The sequence below is a fragment of the Gouania willdenowi genome, chromosome 8 (assembly GCF_900634775.1).
Source record: "Gouania willdenowi chromosome 8, fGouWil2.1, whole genome shotgun sequence".
In the NCBI taxonomy this organism is placed as follows: Eukaryota; Metazoa; Chordata; class Actinopteri; order Blenniiformes; family Gobiesocidae; genus Gouania; species Gouania willdenowi.
In genome coordinates this window covers 5,058,782-5,081,784 of record NC_041051.1, presented here as the reverse complement: position 1 = coordinate 5,081,784, position 23,003 = coordinate 5,058,782, and the positions used below count along the sequence as shown (strand labels likewise).

General features: G+C 45.1%; 1 protein-coding gene across 2 annotated transcripts in view; it reads left to right on the top strand.

The window, feature by feature from the left end:
• The first annotated feature begins 1,237 nt into the window (after positions 1 to 1,237).
• Positions 1,238 to 23,003, top strand: part of LOC114467841 (nuclear body protein SP140-like) — a 44,519-nt gene continuing 22,753 nt past the window's right edge. For both annotated transcript variants that reach the window (XM_028454312.1, XM_028454311.1), the window contains exon 1: positions 1,238 to 1,548. In XM_028454312.1, coding sequence (XP_028310113.1) covers positions 1,405 to 1,548 — 144 coding nt within the window. In that variant the 5' untranslated portion in view covers positions 1,238 to 1,404. The remainder of the gene's footprint in view (positions 1,549 to 23,003) is intronic.

The following is a 23,003-nucleotide window of genomic DNA, read 5'->3' as shown; positions in this document are numbered from 1 at the left end:
GAAAATAATTAATTCATTAATGAAGGAATTAAGGAAAGCAATTTATGAAAGAGAGAATAAATGAATGTGACAAAAAACAGTAAAATCATTAATGGAAAAAGAAAGAACAGCACAGAGGATCAGCGGCTGTACTCTCCTCCCTAAAGGACATTTACAACTCACACTGCTTTAAGTAACATTTATTCATATATCAGCCTTCACAGACAAAAAGCCAAAAAGTGCTTTACAACACCGTTTAGAATCAAAAAGTAAACACATTTTAAAAGGCCAAGACAACATACTACTCTGGTAGAAGCTACAGGTCTGTCAGAGCTCAGACAGATTCAAGGACAGCTTCTTCCTCAGAGCCATAACCACTGAACCTGGACATGTGTTGACCGTACCCTTACCACACGCACACAGTTTACATTTCATATTGTGCTATATTTATACTTTTATTTCTGCTATAGTTTACTTCATACTGTGCAACATTTATAGTTTCCTATTTCTGCAACAGTTTACGTTTCATACTGTGCAATATCTACTCATAATTTACGATGCTGCTACCTGTAAATAACTCTTACCATACATAGCCCAGCTTACCTTGATTAGAGTTACTTATCATTTTTTTTTTTTTTTTTGCTTTTTAGCTGTGTGCACTTTAAGGTGAAGCCATATAATTTTGTTGTATGACAATAAAGGCATTGTGATTCTGATTCTATTCTGAATAAAATAATTAATGGAAGATAAAAGAAATAATAAAATGTTTAATGGAAGAAAGAATAACATAATTAAAGAATGAATACAATTTTTAAAGGAAAAAAGAAAAAACAACATAATGAAAGAGAGTACCTGAAAGGAAGGAGAATATAAAGAAGTCTCAGGAGGACGTGTCATAAAATTTAAATTAAATAGTTTTTCTGTAAAAGTGTTCATTCAAAGAAACGAGATTGAAAAAGTCCACTAAAAGATAGTTTTATTTGGCGCTAAATATCGTCTCATAGCTAAAGGACATCACCATGTTGTTGATGTAATATGTTTATTGATGGTTTTAAATGTTTTTAGTGATGACTTTACATTTTTAATTTTTTTTGCTGACTTTCATGTTCTTAGCTGTTGAATGTGTTCTGTTGCACTTTTTGATCATATAAAGAACATTGAGTTCATACAAAACATTGAGTTGTGTATGAAATGCGCTATACAAATACATGACCAGAGGAATTTACTTTCACTACGTCACTAAGAGGCGGAGCCTGGGTTCAAAATGTGACCGGGTGACCATTAACAGAAGTCTGTTGTCAAAGTAACACTAAAGCTACTCTAGTCATTGTAGTTTTAGTGTCATCGTGTGCTCATTGAAACTGACAGATTAGTGAAGGCGTTTGGTTTATAGCAGCAGGGCGGTGTTATTTGAGAGAGACTGCGATGGAGGGGCTGGACTTCTTCACAGAACAACAACTGCTGCAATTCTTTCACTGCAATAAATCTGAGATTTCCTGCATGGGAAACTCTCAGCTCTTTCTCAACCAGCTCCGGGACCATGACCTGATCCCAGAGGATCGATACAAGGTAAGGAGGCCCACTGAGGACCGAAGCTCCACGGACATTAACGGGTGTATCGTGGCGCCTTTAGAGCGGGAACTACAGTAGAAATATGAGCATAGATCAGCACCTGTACGGACTGCTGATCTATAGACCCACCCACGGGCTCTTCGGTGGTTCACTGGCATGGCTCAGATTAAAACTTGGTGGATATGTTGTTTTTTTTAATTATTATTAGCTTCTTTCTTGTATTTACATTTACAGAGCAGCAAAATAACACCATAAGCAGATGTTAAGTTACTATTCACAGACGCAGCGCCACGGGTGGGGCACACCCATTTTAATTTAGGCCCACCCAGGTGCTGTTCATCCAACAACCAGCCCACGGAAAGCTTTGAGTGAAAGGTTTTCAGCCAATCAGCGGCTTGCATCCTCCTTAAGCCCCGCCCACAAACTGCATCGTCACCAGGAAGTCTCTGTCCTCATGCTGCATTCAATGCAACTCAGGGCCGTTTCTCAATCTGTGTACTTTTTTTATTTTTATTTTTTATTGAATGAACACACACACACACACACACACACACACACCGATGACATTACACAGAAAATCTTCCAAAAGGATAAAAAAAGGAACAAGAATGAATGAAAGGGACATTACAGCAGTTTAAACTCAAAAACATGGGAATATAGTTTCCTGGCATGGGCATTAATTTTAGAAATAAGAAATATCACTTTTTAAAGCAGGCCATGAAGGCAAGATTTTTGCCAAACATTTGTGAATATAGAATTTCGAAATAATTTAATTTATTAAAAAAAGCAATATTTTTATTTGTAGTGGGCAATCAAATTTGTAAAACTTCAAATGAGAAGGTGTCTATGTTCACAGAGCAGGATGTCAACCAGAGATGAATCTCCTTCCGTAGGTTTAGTACAGGGGACACTAAAAAAAAAAAAAAAAGTCTTGTCTCCGTTTCCTCACAAAGATCAGCAGCTATTGTAGGCTTTTTAAATGTGTTGATGTATTCACATTTATTTGTGTTTGTAAAGAACCTGTTTACACTAAGTTGTGATTTTTTTTAGTTTTTATTTATCGTGATTTTTATTGTTATCGTGATACCAGAAATTATTGGGATATTTTTTTTTTGTCAATATCGCCCATCCCTACTCAGCTTTCTGTAACATATTCGTACATTGGGTCTGAAACAAGCCAATAGTCAATTCTTGACTTGAATTTTCCATTAGGTTTGAACCAAGTAAATTCTCTTTTATTGATATTCAACTTTCTCCATACATCTATCGGGTTGTTTTCTTTGGTAAATTTCTCTATAATTGGGTTCAAATGTTTTAGTGTGAATCTATGAGGCCACCAGTCAAAGCACTCACCAGTAGTCAAATTGAAATCTATCAAAACATGTTCAGTTGGAAAATGTGTTTGTAACTCCTGTAAGTGCTGTCACGTGATACAAAAGAGTCCTGTTTTTATGATCATCATTATAACCATAAATGTTCACCAATATCATTATCAAATCAACACATTATCAACTTCAAGAACACATGCAATCCAATGACCATCTCTGTCTGCCTTATTTTTGACGAGTTTCCCAGGACATCTATTGAAACAAATGGCGACCCCAGCCGAGCGATTTATACCATGACTGAACAGCATTTTATCACCCCATTGCTGGGACCTGAACTTAACGTCTGTTCCATCAGAATGTGTTTCTTTGAACACTTTCAACAGAAAATCCAGGTTAAAAGTAAAGGTAGGGAACTTAAAGGTACGCAATTCGGCATGAATGATCAATTCCCTCGAGAAATAAATGAACGCCGAAAAACCTTATATCCTATCTTCAAAGAAAACCGACAGAGAGGCCGTAATTCCAAACTGGTCGTAGACAAGCTTTACATAGATGGCCAACTATTTAGGGATTCTAACATCACCCCCTGGCTCTACTAAGAAAAATAAAATAAAACATGTAAAGAAAAAAAAACACACAGATGATTTATGAGTTAATATTGAAAGGATAATTCTCCACTCATGGTGTAGTTCAGGTAGCACTATTTAAAAGGTAAAATGTGTATGTGTGTGTGTGTGTATATATATGTACTCTATGTGTATGTATATCTATATATATGTATGTTAACAAAACTTAAAAAAAAAAAAAAAAAAAAAAAAAAAAAAAACCAAATTAAAAAAAAAAAAAGAAATATAAACAATAATAATTAAGTATGTATGTGTGTATATATATATATATATATATATATATATATACAGAACTACAAAATGCTTTGGATAGCATGTCAACAGGCAAAGCACCAGGTCCAGATGGGTTCCCTGCTGAATTCCTAAAACACTTCTGGTCAATGCTGGCTCCGCTCTTTTTCAGAGTAGTAACAGAGATTAAAAATAAAGGTTATGTAGGAGGTCACATGAATACAGCAAACATTAAATTACTACTTAAACCAGACAAAAACCCCATGTTACCCTCAAGTTACCGTCCCATCTCACTTATTAACACAGACATAAAAATTATTTCCAAAGCACTCACTTCCATGTTAGAGAAAGTCGTACAGTCAATTATATACCAAGACCAGACAGGATTTATTAAAAATAGACACTCCACAGACAATGTTAGAAGACTGTTTAATTTGATCAACATGGCACAGAACTCTAAAAAGAAAACAATAATCTTGTCACTAGACGCAGAAAAAGCATTCGATAGAGTCAACTGGTCGTTCCTCCTTGCTGTCCTTGACAGATTTGGCTTTGGAGATTCATTCATTCATGGATCTCCACCCTATACTCTAAACCTAAGGCCTCAGTAACCACAAACAAAATAACATCCCAAAGCTTCACACTGCAGAGGGGAACGAGACAAGGTTGCCCACTCTCACCTTTGCTTTTTGCAATATTTGTTGAACCTCTCGCATCAGCTGTTCGTCAGAACTCTGTTATTAGAGGGATCCACTCATCCATCTCAGAACACAAAATTAATCTTTATGCGGATGACATTTTACTCGATTTAGAAGAACCCCAATCTTCATTAGAAGAATTATTTAAACTAATAAACAGCTTCTCTAAACTATCAGACTATTCCATTAACTGGTCAAAATCATCAATCCTTCCTTTAACGAAAAATTCATGGAACCCAGCAATCCAAAACCCACAATACCCCTCCCCCACAAATATAATTAAATATCTAGGCTTAAATATATCACCAAACCTAAATGAATTAATTAAACTGAATCTAGACCCTCTGTTGGATAAAGTCACAGAAGACCTGCGGAGATGGAACAATCTCCCCATCTCACTCCTTGGCAGAATAGCCTCAGTTAAAATGAAAATCTTACCTAAAATAAACTATCTGTTCTCTATGATCCCACTGAAACCACCAACGCAATGGTTCAAAAGATTAGATTCTGCAATTACAAAATTCTATGCTAAGAATAAAAAACCCAAAATAAGCCTTTCAACTCTTCAAAAAAATAAAAGCGAGGGAGGGTTGGAAGCCCCTAATTTCACGCATTATTACCTAGCAAACCAAATTCTATATTTAACAGAATGGTTAAAACCAAAAGAATACCACAACACCTGGCTAGAAATAGAACAGCTAGACTGCAAACATATTAAACTCTCTGATCTCCCTTTTATCACTATGACCCTGAAACATCATAACTGCTTTAAAAACCCACTGATTGCCTCCACCCTGACTGCGTGGTGGAAAGCCCTGGACATAACAAATGTTCAATTAAAAACTAACATGCTGTCTCCAATCTGGCACAACCCTGACTTTAGAAACAAAAAAACACCACTCTATCTAAAAACATGGGAAGATAGCGGAATTATTCATCTCCAAGACCTCTTCGAAAATGATAAGCTCAGGACATATAACAATCTAACCCAAGCATTCGATATAAATAAAAGTAACTTTCTACAGTACTTACAAGTAACAGAGACAATAAAGAAAACTACTCCACTAGACTTAACTACTTTACAACCTCCAGAACTGGCTATATATATGAAAAAAATTTCAACAAAATCAAAAAAACTCTCAAAAATATACAGAGCGCTCTCGAACACTAACTGTAATTACTTACCAATCGCGAAGTGGGAGGCTGAACTCTCAGTGCACCCAGAATACAGCGGATTCCTATCTACATGCCTTATGGCTTTGCCCCCCAGTTCAACACTTTTGGATTCTAATCACTGAAAAACTGTCCTCCAATTTGGACTGCAGGATTCCTTTATCTCCAAATCTTTGTTTGATTGGAGACCTGACAATGCTTCAACTTCCAGCAAACCAATCACAATCAATCCTTGCGGCACTAGCCATAGCAAAAAAAACAATATTACTAAATTGGAAAGACAAAAAATCCTTAAACATAAACCAATGGCAAAATCTCCTCACAGAATTTATTTCCATGGAAAAGATGTCTGCTCTTAGAAAACAAAAAAAAACAATGTGCTTTGAGGAGCGTTGGACTCCTTTTTTAATTGCATTAAATCTAAATTTTTAAAAGCCTGATGATCTAGCCTGCAAGCGACTGCCAGCACCACTCTTTACTAACGCACTAGCCCAACTGTAGGCCTGGGCCGCCTTGGGCCTCTGGGGTGGTATTGGCCGGGATGGCTGGGGTGGGTTGCCGGGGTGTCTTGTTGCCTCGGCACGGGTGTGCATTCCTTCTGGGTGTTCACGAGGTCCCGGGGCTGTTTGATTTGGCGCTGTTGCCCCTTGCATACGCATCTGGTTGGTCTCTGGGGCTGGGGCCCTGCGTGCTCCCCTGCCGCTCCTTCCTCCTGCTCCCTGTCCCCCTGTCTCGTCCTCCCCCCCTCCTCCTCCTTTGCTCTTGCGCCCGCCATCCTGTTGGGTTGGGTGTGGGGGGCTCCCGTTGGTCTGGGGCACTGGTGGGGGGGCTGTGGCTCCCGCCTGGGGGGCGGGCGGTGCCGTGCCGGGTGGGTTGGCTGGGGGTGGTCTCGTTGGGGGGCCTGGGGTGGTGGGGTCCTTGGCTCCGGTCCGGGGGGATCCGGGGTGGGGGTAGCTTTGGGGGTGGCTGCTGCCCGGGGTCGGCGATTGCCTCCTGGGTCGCTGGGTGGCGGGGTGTGGCTGTGGGTTGCTCCGTCGGCCCTTGCGGGTCCTCGGCTTGGCTCCCTAGGGCGCGCCCTTGCCAGGGATGTCGCTTGCGCGACGAGCCAGGCGGGGCCCCCTCCGGGGCTTTTGTTTGGCCGCAATGGTTGGGGTGTGGCCGTTACGGCTAGGGGTGTGGGGTGGGGGGTGCTATGGGGCCTCCCCGGGGATCGTGTTGGGTGGGTGTGCGGGGGCGCGGCGCGTGGCTCTTGGCCTGGTGGATCCGCGTCGGGATTGGCTGGTCTGCTGGCTGGGTGCACCGGGCGCCGTGGGCGCCATTCCGGGGCGTGGGCGTCCCGGGGGTGGATCCGTGGTCTGGGTGTCCGGGGGCGTGCTCTCCTGTCATCTGCCCGGGGACCGGCCGCGGCGCGTGGCGGCGCTGCGCAGCCTTGGGCGGGGCGGGGCTGGTGGCCTGGGGCCCGCTGTCGTCCGGGGTGTGCTGGCGTCGGGGGGGTGTCTCGTGCCGGTGCGTGGGTCGTCGGGGATCGCCTCCGTGGGGGGGGGGGGGGCTCTACTGGCGCCGTTGGTGTGGGATGGCGGTACCGGGCTGGGGGTGCTTCGGTACTCGGGCTTGCCGGTCCGTGGCTGGCGGGGTGGCCCTGCTTGGCGGTAGATGGTGTCCTCTTTCGTCGGGGGGGCCGGGGCCGCCTCCCGGTGGAGAGTGTTATATCGTGGCGCCGGGTGGGCCTGTGCTGGCCCTGGTGCGGGCACGGGCCTCCCCCCTGCTCGGCCGCCCTCCTTGGCGGCGGGGGGGCGTCGCTCTGGGCCGGCGTGCGGCGGGGGTCGCCCCCTGGAGCACCGGGGGATGGGGTTGGTGCCTGGCTGCGCCCGGGGGTGGGGGGTGCCGCCGTGCTCCGCGGGGCCGTCGCGGTCTGGGGGGGTGCCGTGGGGGGGGTCTCCGGCTTTGCTGCTCCGGGGCCCGCAGTGCCGCTTGCCCGTCTGCACCATCTACCCTCTCGCGTGGCCCGCCATGCGGACGGGCCCGGCTCGCACCAGACAGGCCTCCTACATGTACACTTCACCTCACTCCCAGCTGGTCTGGCTCACTCACTTAATGCACCACACACCCATACCCAACCCTTGGGGGGCTGGATGGTGGGACTGGGGGTGGAGGGGGCCGCCACCTGTGTCACTATGTAGTGGCGTGGGGGCGGCACTCCCACCTCTAGTTACCATACTAATCCCTCCAATTTTAATCGCACTTCAACATGCCACCCCCCGGAGAGTGTACTCACCTACACCCTCCGGCCTATTACACCACATACACATATATCCACAGAGGCAGGATGGGGAGCACCGCTCCCCTCCTTCCCCCTTCTTTTAATTACACCCCATACATTCACTAAACACACATTCACACAGGGGATAGGGAAGTGCCTCTCCATTGGGGAATGGAGAGGCACCATAACAGGGTGGTGGGTTGTTTCACATATTTGGGCCTCTCCGGTGGGGGCCTGGCTCCTCTGTTGGTGGCTGGGCCACTGCTTAGAGTAAAAATACATCAGGATGGTGCGGTCGGGCGTGGCGGTGGGTCTCGGGGGGGCTTTGCTGAGGTCTCTCCTTGCGGGGTCTTTCCGGGCGGTGTCGGCCTGGTGGGGCGCGGGGGTGCTTCCTCCCCTTGGGTGTGGCTGGGTGCTTGTTTCGTCTCCTGGTGGCCTTGGGGGCGGGCCCCGCGGTGTGCGGGCCCGGGGCGGCCTGCCTCGCCGGTTTGGGGGGTGGGTGTGCTGGGGGTGTGCTGGTGTCCTCGCCGGGGTTGGGGCGGGGTTGCTTGGCGCCTCGGGGTGATGCTGTTTACTGGGGGGCGGCGCTAGCTGTTCCGGTGGTGGAGGTTGCTGTCGGCCGCCTGGTGGGTCTATCCTGCCATTTGCGGACTGGTGGGTGGGTCCGGGGCATCTTTGGCTGGGGGCTGCTGTCCCGCACTTGATGTGTGCCATTGGGGTGCCTCCGTCCCCGCGGTGGGGATCGCCGGTTGCTCGCGGGCCGGCGGGGGGTGCTGCTCCGTGGCTGGCGCTGTCCGGGGGGCGGCGGGCCCTGAGCTGCTGGCCGTGGGCTGTCCGGGGCTGTGCGGTCCTGCTGGGCCGTGGCCGGGTCCCGGGCGGGGGTGGGGGATGCGTCCCGGGGGGCTTGCCCTTGGGGGGTCCTGGTCCCGGGGGGTGCTCCTGGGGCCCGGGGTGCTTGGCCTGCTGGCCGGGCCGGTCCTGGCGGGGGTCTTTCGGGGCGGGTGGCGCGTGCCGCGCCCTTGCGTACCTACTGGTACGGCCCCTGCTTGGGCAGTGCCCCGTGAGGTAGGGTGTCGGGGGCCGGAATAGGGGGCCACATCCCGGCGGGGCGGTCTGGCTTGGCCCTTGGAGGGGGCCCTGGCTTTAAAAAAAAAAAAAAAAAAAAACTGAAGCTCGTGGCGCGGGCGGCATCAGTGAAGGGTGATCTGGGGCGCCGTGGGGGGCTAGGTTGGGGTGCCTGGGGGCCGGCGGGGAGACTCCCAGCGGCCCCCTGGTGCCTTATGCGGCTTGGGGTGTGGTCGTCCTCCCTGGGCGGGCTGCTCCTGGTGCTGCATCCGTTCCGGGTCCTTCTGGCTCTGGGCTCGCCGGCGGGTGCCCACTGGCTGCCTGTTCGGCGCGGTTCTGGTCGTCTGCTGGGCGTGGGCTTCGGCTCCTCCACTGGGGCCTCGGGCAGGGAGTTCTCTGGGCCCTCCCCTCGGGGGGTTGGGCGCGGGGGTGGGGTGGGGGGGTGGGGGGGTCGATGGGGTGGGGGGTCTGGGGGTTGGGGGTGGGATCGGTGGCGTGGTGCGCTGGGTCCTTGGCTCTTTGGGGCTTTCTCGGGTGTGTATGGGGGGGCGATGGCTGCCTCTCGGCTTGGGATCTTGGGGGCGTTCGGGGGACTGCTTGGCCGTGGGGTGGTCGCCGGGGGCCCTTAGGCTGCCTGCTCTTGCTGCTGGCCTGACTGCTTCTTCGGGCCCGGGGGCGGCTCTTGGGTTATGCAGTGGCGGTACTTGGAAATACATTTGTCATGGATGCACTGGCCTTGGGCTGTGGGATAACACTCATACTGGGCTCAACCTTAGACACGTTGTTCCCAAATACCTGTTTTATGGAATTTCCACTCACCTCTTCCTCTGTTCACAGCCACCACCATTATTCCTAAACCACACACTGGTCACCAAACTGGCTTGACAACACAACAATAAACACAATATACACAACCACAATTTCACATCGCATCACTTAAAACTATTCCCCACCCATTCCATATCCTATCTTGTATCCCTCTTCCCTGTTAACTTCCCCACCCCCCTCCAACCCCTCACCTTGGTGTAACACTGCCCTCTCTTTTTTACATCCTCCCTTTAATAAAGTATTTCTTACCCTTCCCTAGGGAGGGCTGGTGACGGTCACAATTATGCAATGAAATAAATAAATTTATTTAATTGCAATAATAAAATATGCATTGCTGTCAAAAGATTACACTTCTTGTAGTGTTAACCTTCGACAGCATGTGCAGACAAGGTAAAAAAAAAAAAAAAAAAAAAAAAAAAAAAGAATGTGTTTCCTGGAGAAAAAAAATTACATTTTGCCTTTCACAAAATAAAAAGATGGCTTTACGTTTGATAGTCTTTAAGTCCCCTAGTATTGAATGAAGAAAAGGAAAATTTAGGTATCAGTTGGAACACAGAACACATAAAAAAAAAAGAACCTTGCAATAAAAGTTAGATTAAGATGAAGTGAAGAATAACCTGTGAAGTAGGAGTCCCATAAACATATTGTCCACTATATCAATCTGGTTTGTACATTGCTCATCCCAAAACATGCCGTCCCTCCGGTGATGCGTTTGTCATTAATGTAACCAAAAGGACCTCGGAATCCTGCCTTCTTGCCATTTTTCCTTGCCTTTTCGATCTTGGGCCACATTGCTTGACTGGACTTCCAGTCTTCCTGTGTCAGATCCTCTGCAAAGCGAATTCCTTCTTCTTTACACACCGGAGAGAGTTTCGACCACTTCCATATCTCTTATCCCTAGTTTGGTAAACAGAATAATCATTTGTCGGTGCTTGGAATCAATTTTCTTCCTAATCCTATGTGCAATGTCGACTGCGTCATCCATCTTTGTCGCCAGATCAGGTGCTATCTTTTGTAGAATGTTCACTACTACTTCTCTTGTCTTGTCATCATTTTTTTCTTTCTTTCCTTTAATCTACAGACACCCACTTCTTTTATCTCTGTCTATGTGCGCACTCTCTCAGTTGTTCATTTTCTTTCTTGAGCATGACCATCCCTTTTTTAATGGTCACAACATTTTTTAATGGTCACAACATCTGTCATGCAGTCCTTTATTTCTTCTGAGTGAAATTGTAGCTAGCGCTGCTAACACGGTGCTTTGCTGCTGCATCTGATTGCTAAGGTCATCCAAACGGCTTCCTAATGAGTCAATGGCTTTTAAAATATCTTCTAATGAAGCATGGGGGAGCTTTTCAGAAGACATACATGTTGCTTTCTTTTCGGAGCAGCTTTATTGTGGGGTGTTCATCGGTGTCATGAAGCTCCTGTCCCTCTTGGGGTTAGCATTAGCTACCTCCATACGAGTAGCAAAATTGTGCTCGTTGTTGTTTTAAAAGAGAGGGTTTTGGGTGCCACAACCTTTTTGTTGTTGCTTATCTTTTCTGCAGTGTTGGGACTTTTATACTTCGTCAAAGTGGAACTTTAAGCAGTCATAATAACTTTACATTGGGACTTCCTTAGAGAGCTCCGACGGATTAATACGCCATTCAACCTGGCCCCCCCCTGCAATCTGTGTACTTGTGCAGGCTTGTGAAACGTCATCACGCGCAGCCCAAGTCCTGTTCCAATTCAAAGTCCGTTTCTCACCAAGTCCGCTGTAAATCCACAGATGAGAACTTGCCACGCCCGTTTTACCGAGCATGCATCAGAGGAGACTTGTGTGTACTCAGTCAGCCATATTTCCCAGCATGCACTTCGAACAAGCGCATGATTTCAAAGAATACATTGACCACTATATTGAAAATAAAAACAATAATAATAATATTGCATTAGATTAAGAGTTTAATTTCATACCTGCAGATTCTGTTTTGTCCTTAAAGGGGACATATCATGCTAAATCCACTTTTTTAGCCCTTAAATGCATTTTGTTGTATATTTAGAGTGTTTAGAAGTACAGAAAAAATCAAATTAGTCTCTTCAGGTGCTCCGTAGATATCTTTATATTCTGTTTTGCTCATACTTTTCAATCTGTTTCGATTTTTCTATTCTCTATTACGTTTTTTGAACTATTACATCACAGTATTTGCAGCGGAACTGCCAAATTAGTACATCAACTCCAGGTCCAATACTTCGAGCAATCCGCCATTTTTATTTCTCGCTTTTATTTTGTAGTCCAAGCTCAAGGATGCCGAAGTTACGAGAGGAAAAGTCAAAATGTTCGGTTGTTGGATGTAGTAACCCACACGCTTCATTACACCGTCTCCCAGCATCAGAACCTTTTCGAAGTGCCTGGTTGAGTTTTATTTTTCACGGAAATGTACCCACATCTGTGGGTAAGGTCATTTTTGTGTGCGCGAAGCACTTCAAGGATGACTGCTTCTGCAACCTCCGCCAGTATAAAGAAGGATTTGCCGAAAGACTTCGTCTGATTGAGGATTCAATTCCTTCTATCTTTGGAGACGACGAACAGAGCACTTCGGTAAGCCGTAAATAACGCTAAAAAGTGTGATGATAAGACGTCCCTGTCATTGTTTTGTTAGCATTAGCAGTTGCACCGTCTTCAGACTTCATATGTTAGCGCTGTGTGCTCGTTTTAGATCCTTGATGATATGGCCTACGTGATTTAATTTAAGTCTAAAGTTTTCATTAGTCATTTCATTTTGCCGTTTTTGTCTTTGAAAAGACTGTATTAAAATGCATTTTGTGACGTTAGCTTGGCGCTAGCGTTAGCTCGGTGCTTGTGTTAGCTCACTTGTTAGGGTTCTGCAGGTTCATCATCTCGCTCCGCTCGGTCAGACTCTGGCTCAAACATGTAAAGCTGGATGGACAAGTCTTCTGTTGTTGACATTTTGTAAATAACCTCTGAATAAAAAGTTCATGCGCCGCTACATAGCCGTATCTCTTCTATCAAACTACAAAAATGGCCGAGCAGGGTGGAGTTGAACCGAGTGTCACCTGAAGAGGGGGCGGGGTATGAAGTGTCTCATTTGCATTTAAAGAGACCCCACCAAAACGAGTTGCTCTCAGAAGCACATCAGAAAAGGGGTCTGGGGAGCTATAATAATGAGGAATTCAGACCCAAGCATTGCAGTTCCGCTTTATATAGCCCACAACTGTATGATTTATATGTAAAAAGGAAGGATTTAAAACCATGATATGTCCCCTTTAAGAAAATATTTTCAAGGCAGAATTTTGTTTTTCTTTAAAAATGTAATACCTAAAACATGTAATTATTGAGAATTAAAATACCTTTTTCAAAATGGAGAATTACTTTTATATTATTTTTTATTATCATTATTATTATCAATATTATTAATATTATTCTTGTTTGTAGGCCTAAAGTATTTCCAAAATCTATTCTGAATTTATTAGTTTTTTTAGCTTATTTTTATTTTTCTTTTTTTTTAACAATTATTATGAATTTAATACCTAAAAAATCTAGTTATTAATAAATAATTAAAATACCCTATTTTGATATAAAATATTTTATTATTGTTATAAATAAAATGTTCATAAATTCTGTTCAGAATTTTTTTTATTTATTACCAAATGTTTTATTGGTTTACAAAATAATATTTACAGCAATGACATCTACTCAGTGATACATATTATTTTCTTTGATGTCTACAGTGGAGTGCACATACTCCACACAACAATGTCAGGAAGTTTGCTTTGTCCCAAAACGACGAGTATGCGCAGTCCGCGCTTGCGCACTCCTTAAGTCTGTTCCCACTAGTTCGTACCCAGGAGTTCACAAGTACGTAGTATGCATACTTAGAATTGAGAAATGGCCCAGAACTGTGGTTTTATCTACCACAGGTCGCTACCTGGAGTCGGAGCTCCTACACCAGGGGTGCTCACACTTTTTCAGCACGCGAGCTACTTATAAAATTACCAAGTTACAATGATCTACCCCAGATCTACCCACCACAAATTGGCAAAACATATATTTCACATATATTTATTGTCACATATATTGAGGATCCTTTACATGTAAAATGTATGTTGATGTACCTTGCATAACCGCATGAGCTAATTTTGCACAACACAACATTTTTTGTAATTACCCGAGTTTACTTTGATGACTTGCATTGAACTGCATCAGCGAGGGATGCATAGTCCGGACAGTAGCTGCTGACAGCCAGCCTCAAGCACACTTCCAAATGTTCATCAGTCATGGTAAAACGGTACTTGGACCTAATAATCTTCATGTGGGAAATATGAATGATTAGATAATTAATGTTATTAGTAGAGCTGTTATCGATTAGATTCACAAAGGCCCATTTTGATTTACAATTAAATTCCATTCATCCATCTTCTGTTGCTTATCCGTAGTTGGGTCGTGGGGGCAGCATCCTTAGCAGGGAGGCCCAGACTTCCCTCTCCCCTGCCACTTCATCCATCTTTTCCCGGGGATGATCCTGAGGAGTTCCGAGGCCAGCCAAGAGACAATGGCCACATTTACATGGGGGCTTTAATTCCTCTTTAATTCAGAATAAAAGTGAATTCCTCTTTAAACTGACCTTGTAACACTTAGGGGCGGATTCACTAAGATTTGAAATAAAGGGTGGTAAACCGAGTGCGTCCCAAGATGCTTTGGTGCCGCTGTTTGCTCACCTCCTGTGGGGAATTCACAGCAGGTGAGCTGTGAATAGGGCGGTCTCAACGTGGTTGAGACCGCCCTATTTAAATGAACATTTTGCTCATTCAATGTGGAGAGGTGAGTGCACAGAAGCACAAAATGAAATTCGATTGGAGGCAGATGGACTTCTGTCAGCTGCACAAACATTTGATAATGTTGAAAACAAAATAACTTTAAAACCTGATACTTTTCCCCCTAATTTAATGTGGCTGTTCCGTCACTTCCTGTAACTTTGCTCTTATTAGTCCATGAAAAACAGGCAGGTTTGGACAGAAACCGTCCTAATGATCTGTTGTTGCCATTGATCTGAGTTAATGCAGCAATACAGTCTGTCAATCAAGTTGATCAGCACCATTTGAAGATGATCTACTGAGCATTATCCAGCAGGTCTGACCTCCCGAGCAGCACTTGTCACGCACAGCGACCCTCTGCACCGCAGCTACACCAGACTCCACATGCACCGCCTCGGGTGTCCAGCTTTTTTCTCTCCCTCACACACACACTCTACTCTGCTTTTTTTTATTCAGTGACTGTTAATATTGACTATTGTTTTATTTCAATAATTTTGTTATACTAGAAAGGTTAACTGAAGCTAGGGCTGGGCTAAACATTATTTTTTAAACGATGAATCTAGCGATTACTTTTTCATTGCATCTATTAATCTAACGATTCATTTTTTCTGTTCGATTCGATTATCTCTCCGTTAATTGACTAAAAGTAATTTTTACATGTTGATTTACACATCTAAAATGAAAAAAACTGAATTTCTTAGAGGTGCAGTCCACGACTCTCAGATCCCTCTCTCCCCCTCCCTCCTCGCTGCTCTCTTGCCCTGCCTCCAAACTTTCCAAAGTCCCTCCCTCAGAGGAGCTAACAAGCTAACGTCAGCCCAACAGCAACATCACAGTAATATAACATGCACTGTTAAAAGCATATTACTGCAACTTCTTTCTCTCAATGCGCACACACCTCAGCAGCAGCAGCAACAACACAGTGTCACTTACAGCAGCCCACCCAAACAACACATGCACTACAGAGTTCTAGTGTAACAATTACAAATCGAACATAATGTAAATCAAGCAGCAGTAATTATCTTTCAAGCAGAAAAGTCACCAATTCCATCTTCTACTCCTCCAGACCATACACTGTTAAAAAGAAGGCGCTCCAGCTCGGGAAAGGGGCGGGGCCTGTGAGCAACAGCTGTCAGACAGCCCATCAAACACAATCCTGGCTCTGATTGGTTATTTTTGCTCGGTCGTGGTGCATACTGGCAATCTGCCAAAGGCTGCAGGAGCAGCAAGGGGGACTCAATGAGTCCCCTCCAATGAGGTTAATGTAAAGCTGTCCTTACATAGTGATAGCTTTAGCAAATATGACAAAAAGTCACTTTTGTAAGAGTTGCGGACTGCACCTTTGACATTGCAATATGTGTTTATTGCTCTTCAACTCAAAATTCCAAAATAAAGTTCAAGTAAGAATATAAAAGTACAAAATAATGCATTCAGAGTCAGAGGTAGCATTCAATAAAAAATAAAAAGGCAGTGGGAGGCAGCAGCCTGTCATGGTGTCCTTCCTCAACCAACAGAATTTAAGATTTATGTTGAAAACACATAGGCCTAAGTTACTGAAAGACGTGCATCTTTTAATTCACCTCACAAGGGAGGTGCCCGGGTGGCATCCTAATTAGGTGCCTGAGCCACCTCATCTGGCTCTACTCCGAGCTCCTCTCAGATGACTCTCTTTTTTTCTTTCCTCCTGCTGTCGAAGGTCAACAATCTTGACCTTCGAAAGTCAACAATCGCAATATTTTTGCAAGTCAATCTTTTTATTTTTGCAATTAAATACATTAATTATATTGCATAACTGTGACCATCACCAGCCCTCCCCAATAAAGTGTAAGAAACACTTTATTAAAGGGAGAACATAAAAAGAGAGGGCAGTGTTACACCTAGGTGAGGGGGAAGGGAAGAGGGAGTCAGGGTATGATAGGGTACGTGTCGACTGTTTTAAGGTTAGAGTGAGATGTGATGATGTAGTTGTGCATATTGTACTTACTGTGTTGTGTAATCAGTTCAGTGACAAGTGTTTAGAAATTGAAGTTGGTGAAACAGCACCCAGCTTAAGTATAAGGGTGGTGCCTGTGAACAGAGGGAAGGAGTGAGTAGGGCAGGGCGATTTTGTCTAAAAAAAATCACAGATTTTTTTAAAGAAAAATTATTGTCGATTTTCAATTTTTTTTTTTAATGCACTTAAAAATGACTGCAGACATCAGATAAAGTGGGGCAAAAAAGTATTTAGTCAGCCACCAATTGTGCAAGTTCACCCACTTAAAAAGATGAGAGGCCTGTAATTTTCATCATAGGTATACCTCAACTATGAGAGACAAAATGAGAAAATCACATTGTAGAATTTTTAATTAATTTATTTGAAAATTATAGTAGAAAATAAACATTTGGTCAATAACAAAAGTTCATCTCAATGCTGTGTAATTGTACCCTTTGTTGGCAATGACAGAGGTCAAACATTTTCTGTAAGTCTTCAAAGGTCTTCACACACTGTTGCTGGTATTTTGGCCCATTCCTCCAGCAGTGATATTTTGGGGCTGTTGCTGGGCAACATGGACTTTCATCTCCCTCCAAAAATGTTTTATGGGGTTTAGATCTAGAGACTGGCTAGGCCACTCCAGGACTTAGAAATGCTTCTTACAAAGCCACTCTTTTGTTGCCCGGGCGATGTGTTTGGGATCATTGTCGTGCTGAAAGACCCAGCCACGTTTCATCTTCAATGCCCTTGCTGATGGAAGGAGGTTTTCACCCAAAATATCACGATATAAGAGAAAGTGCCCACCAAACTTTTGACAGGTGTGACGTCACATCCTTTGTCCCGCCCCCTAACCGGAAGTCCTGCCTTCTAGTCCCCGCCCATAATGAAAAAAAAAAAAAACCTGACCTAGTTTGGACGTCTCTATGCAGATAAGAGTGCTTTGAACATACGACCTTTGGACTTACACACACACGCACACACATACACAGGCTTCACCATGTCTACAGGTATCATTAGTGAAACTGTTGTTACAATTCTACAAGAATCAAAACGTATTGCCGGTCACCATGAAAATCTTTGGTGTTTTTGAAAAGAATTCAGACACCACCTCTATTTTCTTTGCATCAAGAGTGGTCACTTGAAAGTTATGGTGAATGCGGGAGCTGGGGGTACGTATTCAAGTATGAGACGGGTGAACTCTGTCTGTGTCAGAAGAATGTTTGTGAAACCACGCAAATGTCTGCGGCAGATATGTTGTCAAATGACTGGGGTGTATTAAAACTAGCTAACCCTAGAAACATCAAAAATAATGAAGAAGAAGAAGCTGCTTCTGATACTTCAAAAAAGCAAAAGCTGAGTCCTTTTCCCACAACCACCGATTAATGTGAGCTAAAAGAACCATTTGTGAGTATTTGGTTGACAAAAACATCAGGCACAGTCCGTTGGTTCTACCGCGCTAGTTTTAAGAAGCAGAAAGACAATACCCCTCAGCAGAGATCAAGACATTACTTTGTTCTGGATCTTTTCAACTCAGAGTGTGGAGTTTCTTGCAACATTTTGACTCTGCCAGAAGTAGCATGGTCAGAAAAAATAGAAGAAATCAAAGATAAAATTACCCTACTATTTCACAGTTGCCGCGACTGGAACGACACTTAGATGGTAAAAAAAATAACCATCTTTCATTTTAGGCCCCCTCCTTTTAAATAGGAGGGGCTTACTTTTACAGTCTATAAAATAAATTGGTCCAAACCATTAGTTATCCACTACTGAAAGAAAAAGCCGCCGGAAGAACCATGCCTTCTATCAAGAAAAACACCAGAAGCAGCCGTCTGACTCCTAAAGGCCCTTTCAAAGTTTTTGGAGCCTTACTCTAAAACTCTAACCCCCGAAACTGACCAGCACTCCCAGGTGCAAAGCGTTCGGACGAGCCTCCATCATCCCCGGCGTCATCAGACTCGCAGGAGCTTCTCTCTGATCCGCAGCTCCATGACGACGTGTGTATGAGCGCACCTCCACCATCTCCGGCGTTGACGGACATGCAGGAACTCTTTGCCGACAGTCAGTGCCAGGATGCTGTGTTTATGGACACACCAGAGTCTCCTCCAGCCTTGCCTGATGCGGAGGAGCTCTTCTCCGACATGACTTTAACCACACCGAAGCGCAGAGGTTCATCGCCATACCCTCGGTCCTTATCGCCTATACCGGAAGATTGCTGCATCGTGGTTGCGCCCTGCTCACACACCACCGACTCCTCTTCATCATCCGCAACGGGAGAGCAGTGTTACACCTAAGTGGAGGGGGAGGGGGAAGGGGAGGGGAAAGGGAGCAGGGAGGAGAGACTCAAGGCAGGAAATAGAAAAGGTGGGGAAGAATAGACTGTTCTTCGTAAACCAGCATATGTGCAAAAAAAAAACCGCTACTGCAAGCCCAGGAACTGCCCTGGGCCCGCAGATGCAGCCAGGCCAGCAGAAAGAGCGGAGGCCAGGGAGCCCCAGGCAACCCCCCGTAGCCGAGCAACCCCCCAGATGCCCCCAAGATCCCAGGCCGAGAGGCAGCCACCGCCCCCCCCACACGCAGCCGAGCACCCAGCGCAGCACAACCGGAGACCCCCGCGGCACCCCCCCGAACCGCGGCGGCCATACGGAGCACGGCGGGACCCCCCCCCCCCCCAGGCGGAGCCAGGCACCAGCCACATCCCCCAGCAGTCCAGGAGGCGATCCCCGCCGCCAGCCGGCCCAGAGCGGCCCGCCCCGCCAAAGCAGGCGGCGACCGCGCAGGAGAGAGGCCAGCTCCCACACCAGGGCCAGCACAGGCCCGCACGACACCACGACATAGCACCCTCCACAGGTGGGCGGCCCCGGCCCCCCGACGAGAGAGGACGCCACCAACCACCCAAGCAGGGCCACCCTGCCAGCCACGGACCGATAGGTAGGCGAACCCATGCTCCCCCAGCCAGGCACCGCAACCCCACATCAATGTCGCAATCTTATTTATATATATATATACTTAAAATGACAAAATTAATTAATAATTACTCTAAACCCTCTTTTTTCTTCTCATTCTTTCTTATCATGTCTGAGATACATTTCATGAAAAAAGTATACTACACCCCAACTCACCACGGTAGCTTTGGCAGTGTAGAGTGACTCCGTAGGGGTGTGCAAGATGAAATGGGAAAGACTGTCCCTGTAGAAAATGTTAAGATGCAAGATGCATATACTCTACACAAACCCGCCAGAATACATTTTCCTAGAAATTGGGTTTTTGTGTCTCGCCCGCTAAATCAATTTCAGGCGGACCTGTGCGATATACAGGCCCTGTCTGAGCACCATGATGGGTACAATTATTTATTAACGGTCATAGATGTATTTTCCAAGAAAGCTTACGTGAGGGCTCTGAAGAGAAAAACCACAAAGGAAGTGGTGAATGCCTTTGAATCCATTTTTGCCGAAAGTCAAACGCCTAAAAAAATTCAAACCGACGTGGGGAAAGAATTTTTTAACAAAAGTTTTGAGGTTTTGATGAAAAATACGGAATCGTTCATTTTTCCACAGCCAGCGATCTCAAAGCTTCTGTGGAGGAAAGATTCAATCGTACTTTAAAGGGTAGAATGTGGAGATATTTTACAGCAAACAACACTTTGCGATACCTCGATGTCCTACAAGACTTGGTGAAAGGTTATAATCACAGCTATCACACCACTATTAAAATGTGGCCTGTGCAGGTGACCTCGGACAACACTGATCAAGTGTTTCAAAACTTGTATGGTACACCTCAAACACATCTGCCCAAGATAAAATGTAAGAAGGGTGACATAGTCAGGATCTCAAAGTTGAGGGGAGTGTTTGATAAAAAATATGAACAGTTTTACGGACGAAATGTTTACAATATCACACTGTATACCCCGCAGACCACCTGTGTACAAACTAACAGATTATGACGGAGAAGCCATCCAAGGTTCATGTTACGAGGCAGAGTTGCAAAAAGTAACGATGGACAAAGACAGAGTCTATCATGTAGAGAAGATTCTGAATCGACGCACCTTGAAGGGTGCGTACACTGGAAAAATTGGCCCGAGAAATTTAACAGTTGGATCAAGGAATCTGATTTGAAAAATATATAAAAGATCTACACAAGATGGCAAAAATCATCATTTCACCATGTACGGCCCAACGGATGAAGGGTTTTTCATCACCCTTCCCTCCAACGCCAGCCTCAACGTTTTTAAGGACAACAAGAGTTCCAGTTACAGGGTGGATTTACCTCAACATATAAATTTAGAAGGACGTTGGGAGGTAGCCATGACGCAAATTTCATATCCGCACACCTTCTTTACCATAACGCAAAACGATGCCTATTTTTATTGGAGGGAAAAACCCAAAGAAAGCGAAAGAAAGTGTCGTACATCAGCAGAGATTTAGAGGTGGCTATTACAATAACATATCAGCCTTTATGAATGAGCTGAATAGTTTTTTTTAGAAAAATCAATTCTGATATTTATCTCGTCTGTAGTGCTATTCAAAAAAAGATAGATGTCCAAGCCGGAGGTCAAACTCACATACTCTTTGACGCACCAGCGGCTTACCTGCTGGGCCTAACACCGGGAGAATGGTTTGCGTTTGACCAAAAGTTTGCACATTACCCAGCCGATATACGCGCAGGGTTTTACCACGTTTTGTTACTGCGACATTGTAAGTCCGCAGATGGTTGCCAATGTATATGCACCGCTTTTGAGAACGTTCGATATTAAAGGAACGTACGGTGACATTATCACGCAATATTTCAATCCCTCTTATTACTTACCGGTAGCCAAACATCACATTGAAAACATTAAAATTGAGATAAAATCAGTTCAAAACAAACCGGTAGATTTTACCTACGGTAAGAGTATTGTAACGCTTTACTTTAGACCCAAAGCATGAAGCCATCAGCTTATACCAACCATCTGTCTAAGACAATGTCATTTAGTGTCGAGACGTTGAGCTAAGGTAACTACCCGTTAACCTAAGGGGGGGCGTCCTTTCGCAAACATAAGGTGCATTGTTTTTTTTGTTTTTTTGGTACATCCAAAAGAAAAAAAAGAAAATGGTTAGGGTCAGCTTGAGAGTGGACCCGCACCGTTTTGTATCTTATTATGAGAGTCAGGTCGGCGGGAATTTTCCCGGCTTTTACGGAGCCCCGGTAATGTAAGGGCGTGGGATTGGATCTTTGTTTTCTAAATTATTCCATTTTATTAGTCCTCTGTTGAAGAAGGGTTTTGCCATAGCTAAACCGAATCTTAAAGAGGCAGCCAGCAACATTGCCTCGGACGTGTTCGCCCGTGCGATGGCACGAAGCAGTGATTCAAAGCAAGAGGGGAGTGGCGGTATTATGGTCATGTCACGTAGATGGAGAAAGCGAGCTCCCGGAGAACGAGCCCCTTCAAACTCTAATAAACGATCATGCGGTAAGAAGAGGAAACCAGTTGCAAAAAGCAGACGCGCGAAGAACAAGTCTACCCGGAGCGCCGATATTTTTTTAATAAACTCAAATATGGCCCTGTTGCACCAGAAATCTCCAGAGTGCACCCTCGCAGAATTAGATATATTCGCTATTCCGATGACGCAGCTTTCGATTGATGATCAAATCTACACTGAAATCTCTCCCTTGTCGGCCATCGCCGACGGAGGACCTATAGAATTTTTCATCCCTGGCGATGAGGACAAGTATCTGGACCTGAACAATACATTGTTACATCTCCGTGTGAAAATCATCAACGACGACGGTACGGACCTGGCCAATGACGCATCCGTAGCCCTCATCAATTATCCTCTAAATACAATTTTCAATCAGTGTGACGTTACTTTGGAGGATAGGCTGATTTCGCAGTCTAGCGCTACACATCCCTACCGCGCTATGATTGAGACTCTTCTCAACTTTTCAGAGAAGACTCTGAAAAGTCAGTTTAGCGCAGCCCTTTTTTTACAAAGATACTGCCGGTGCTATAAACTCTACAGTGACCGTTAACGGACCGAATAAAGGATTAAATAAGAGAGCAGCTTTCACAAACACCTCCAAAGAAGTGCACCTGCTCGGTCCTCTTCACGGAGATATATTTTTCTGCGAGAGACTTTTGCTGATTTTGGTTGATTTGAGAATTAAACTGACCAGAGCTAGCGACGCTTTTTGCCTCACAGGAGTCCGCGACTACATTTCGTCTGAAAATTTTGGGAGCCTCTCTGTTTGCAAAAAAAGTCTTTGTGTCCCCGGCCGTGCGATTAGGTCACGCAGCGGCCTTAATGAAAGGTAACGCTCTCTACCCCCTCTCGTGGATCAACGTAAAAACATATTCCATACCGGAGAACTCTAGGATATGCACCTAGGAGAATCTGTGTCTGGGTTGCATGCCAAAATACGTGGTACTGGCTATGGTACACCACGAAGCCTTTACGGGGAGAAGAGACCTATCACCATTTAATT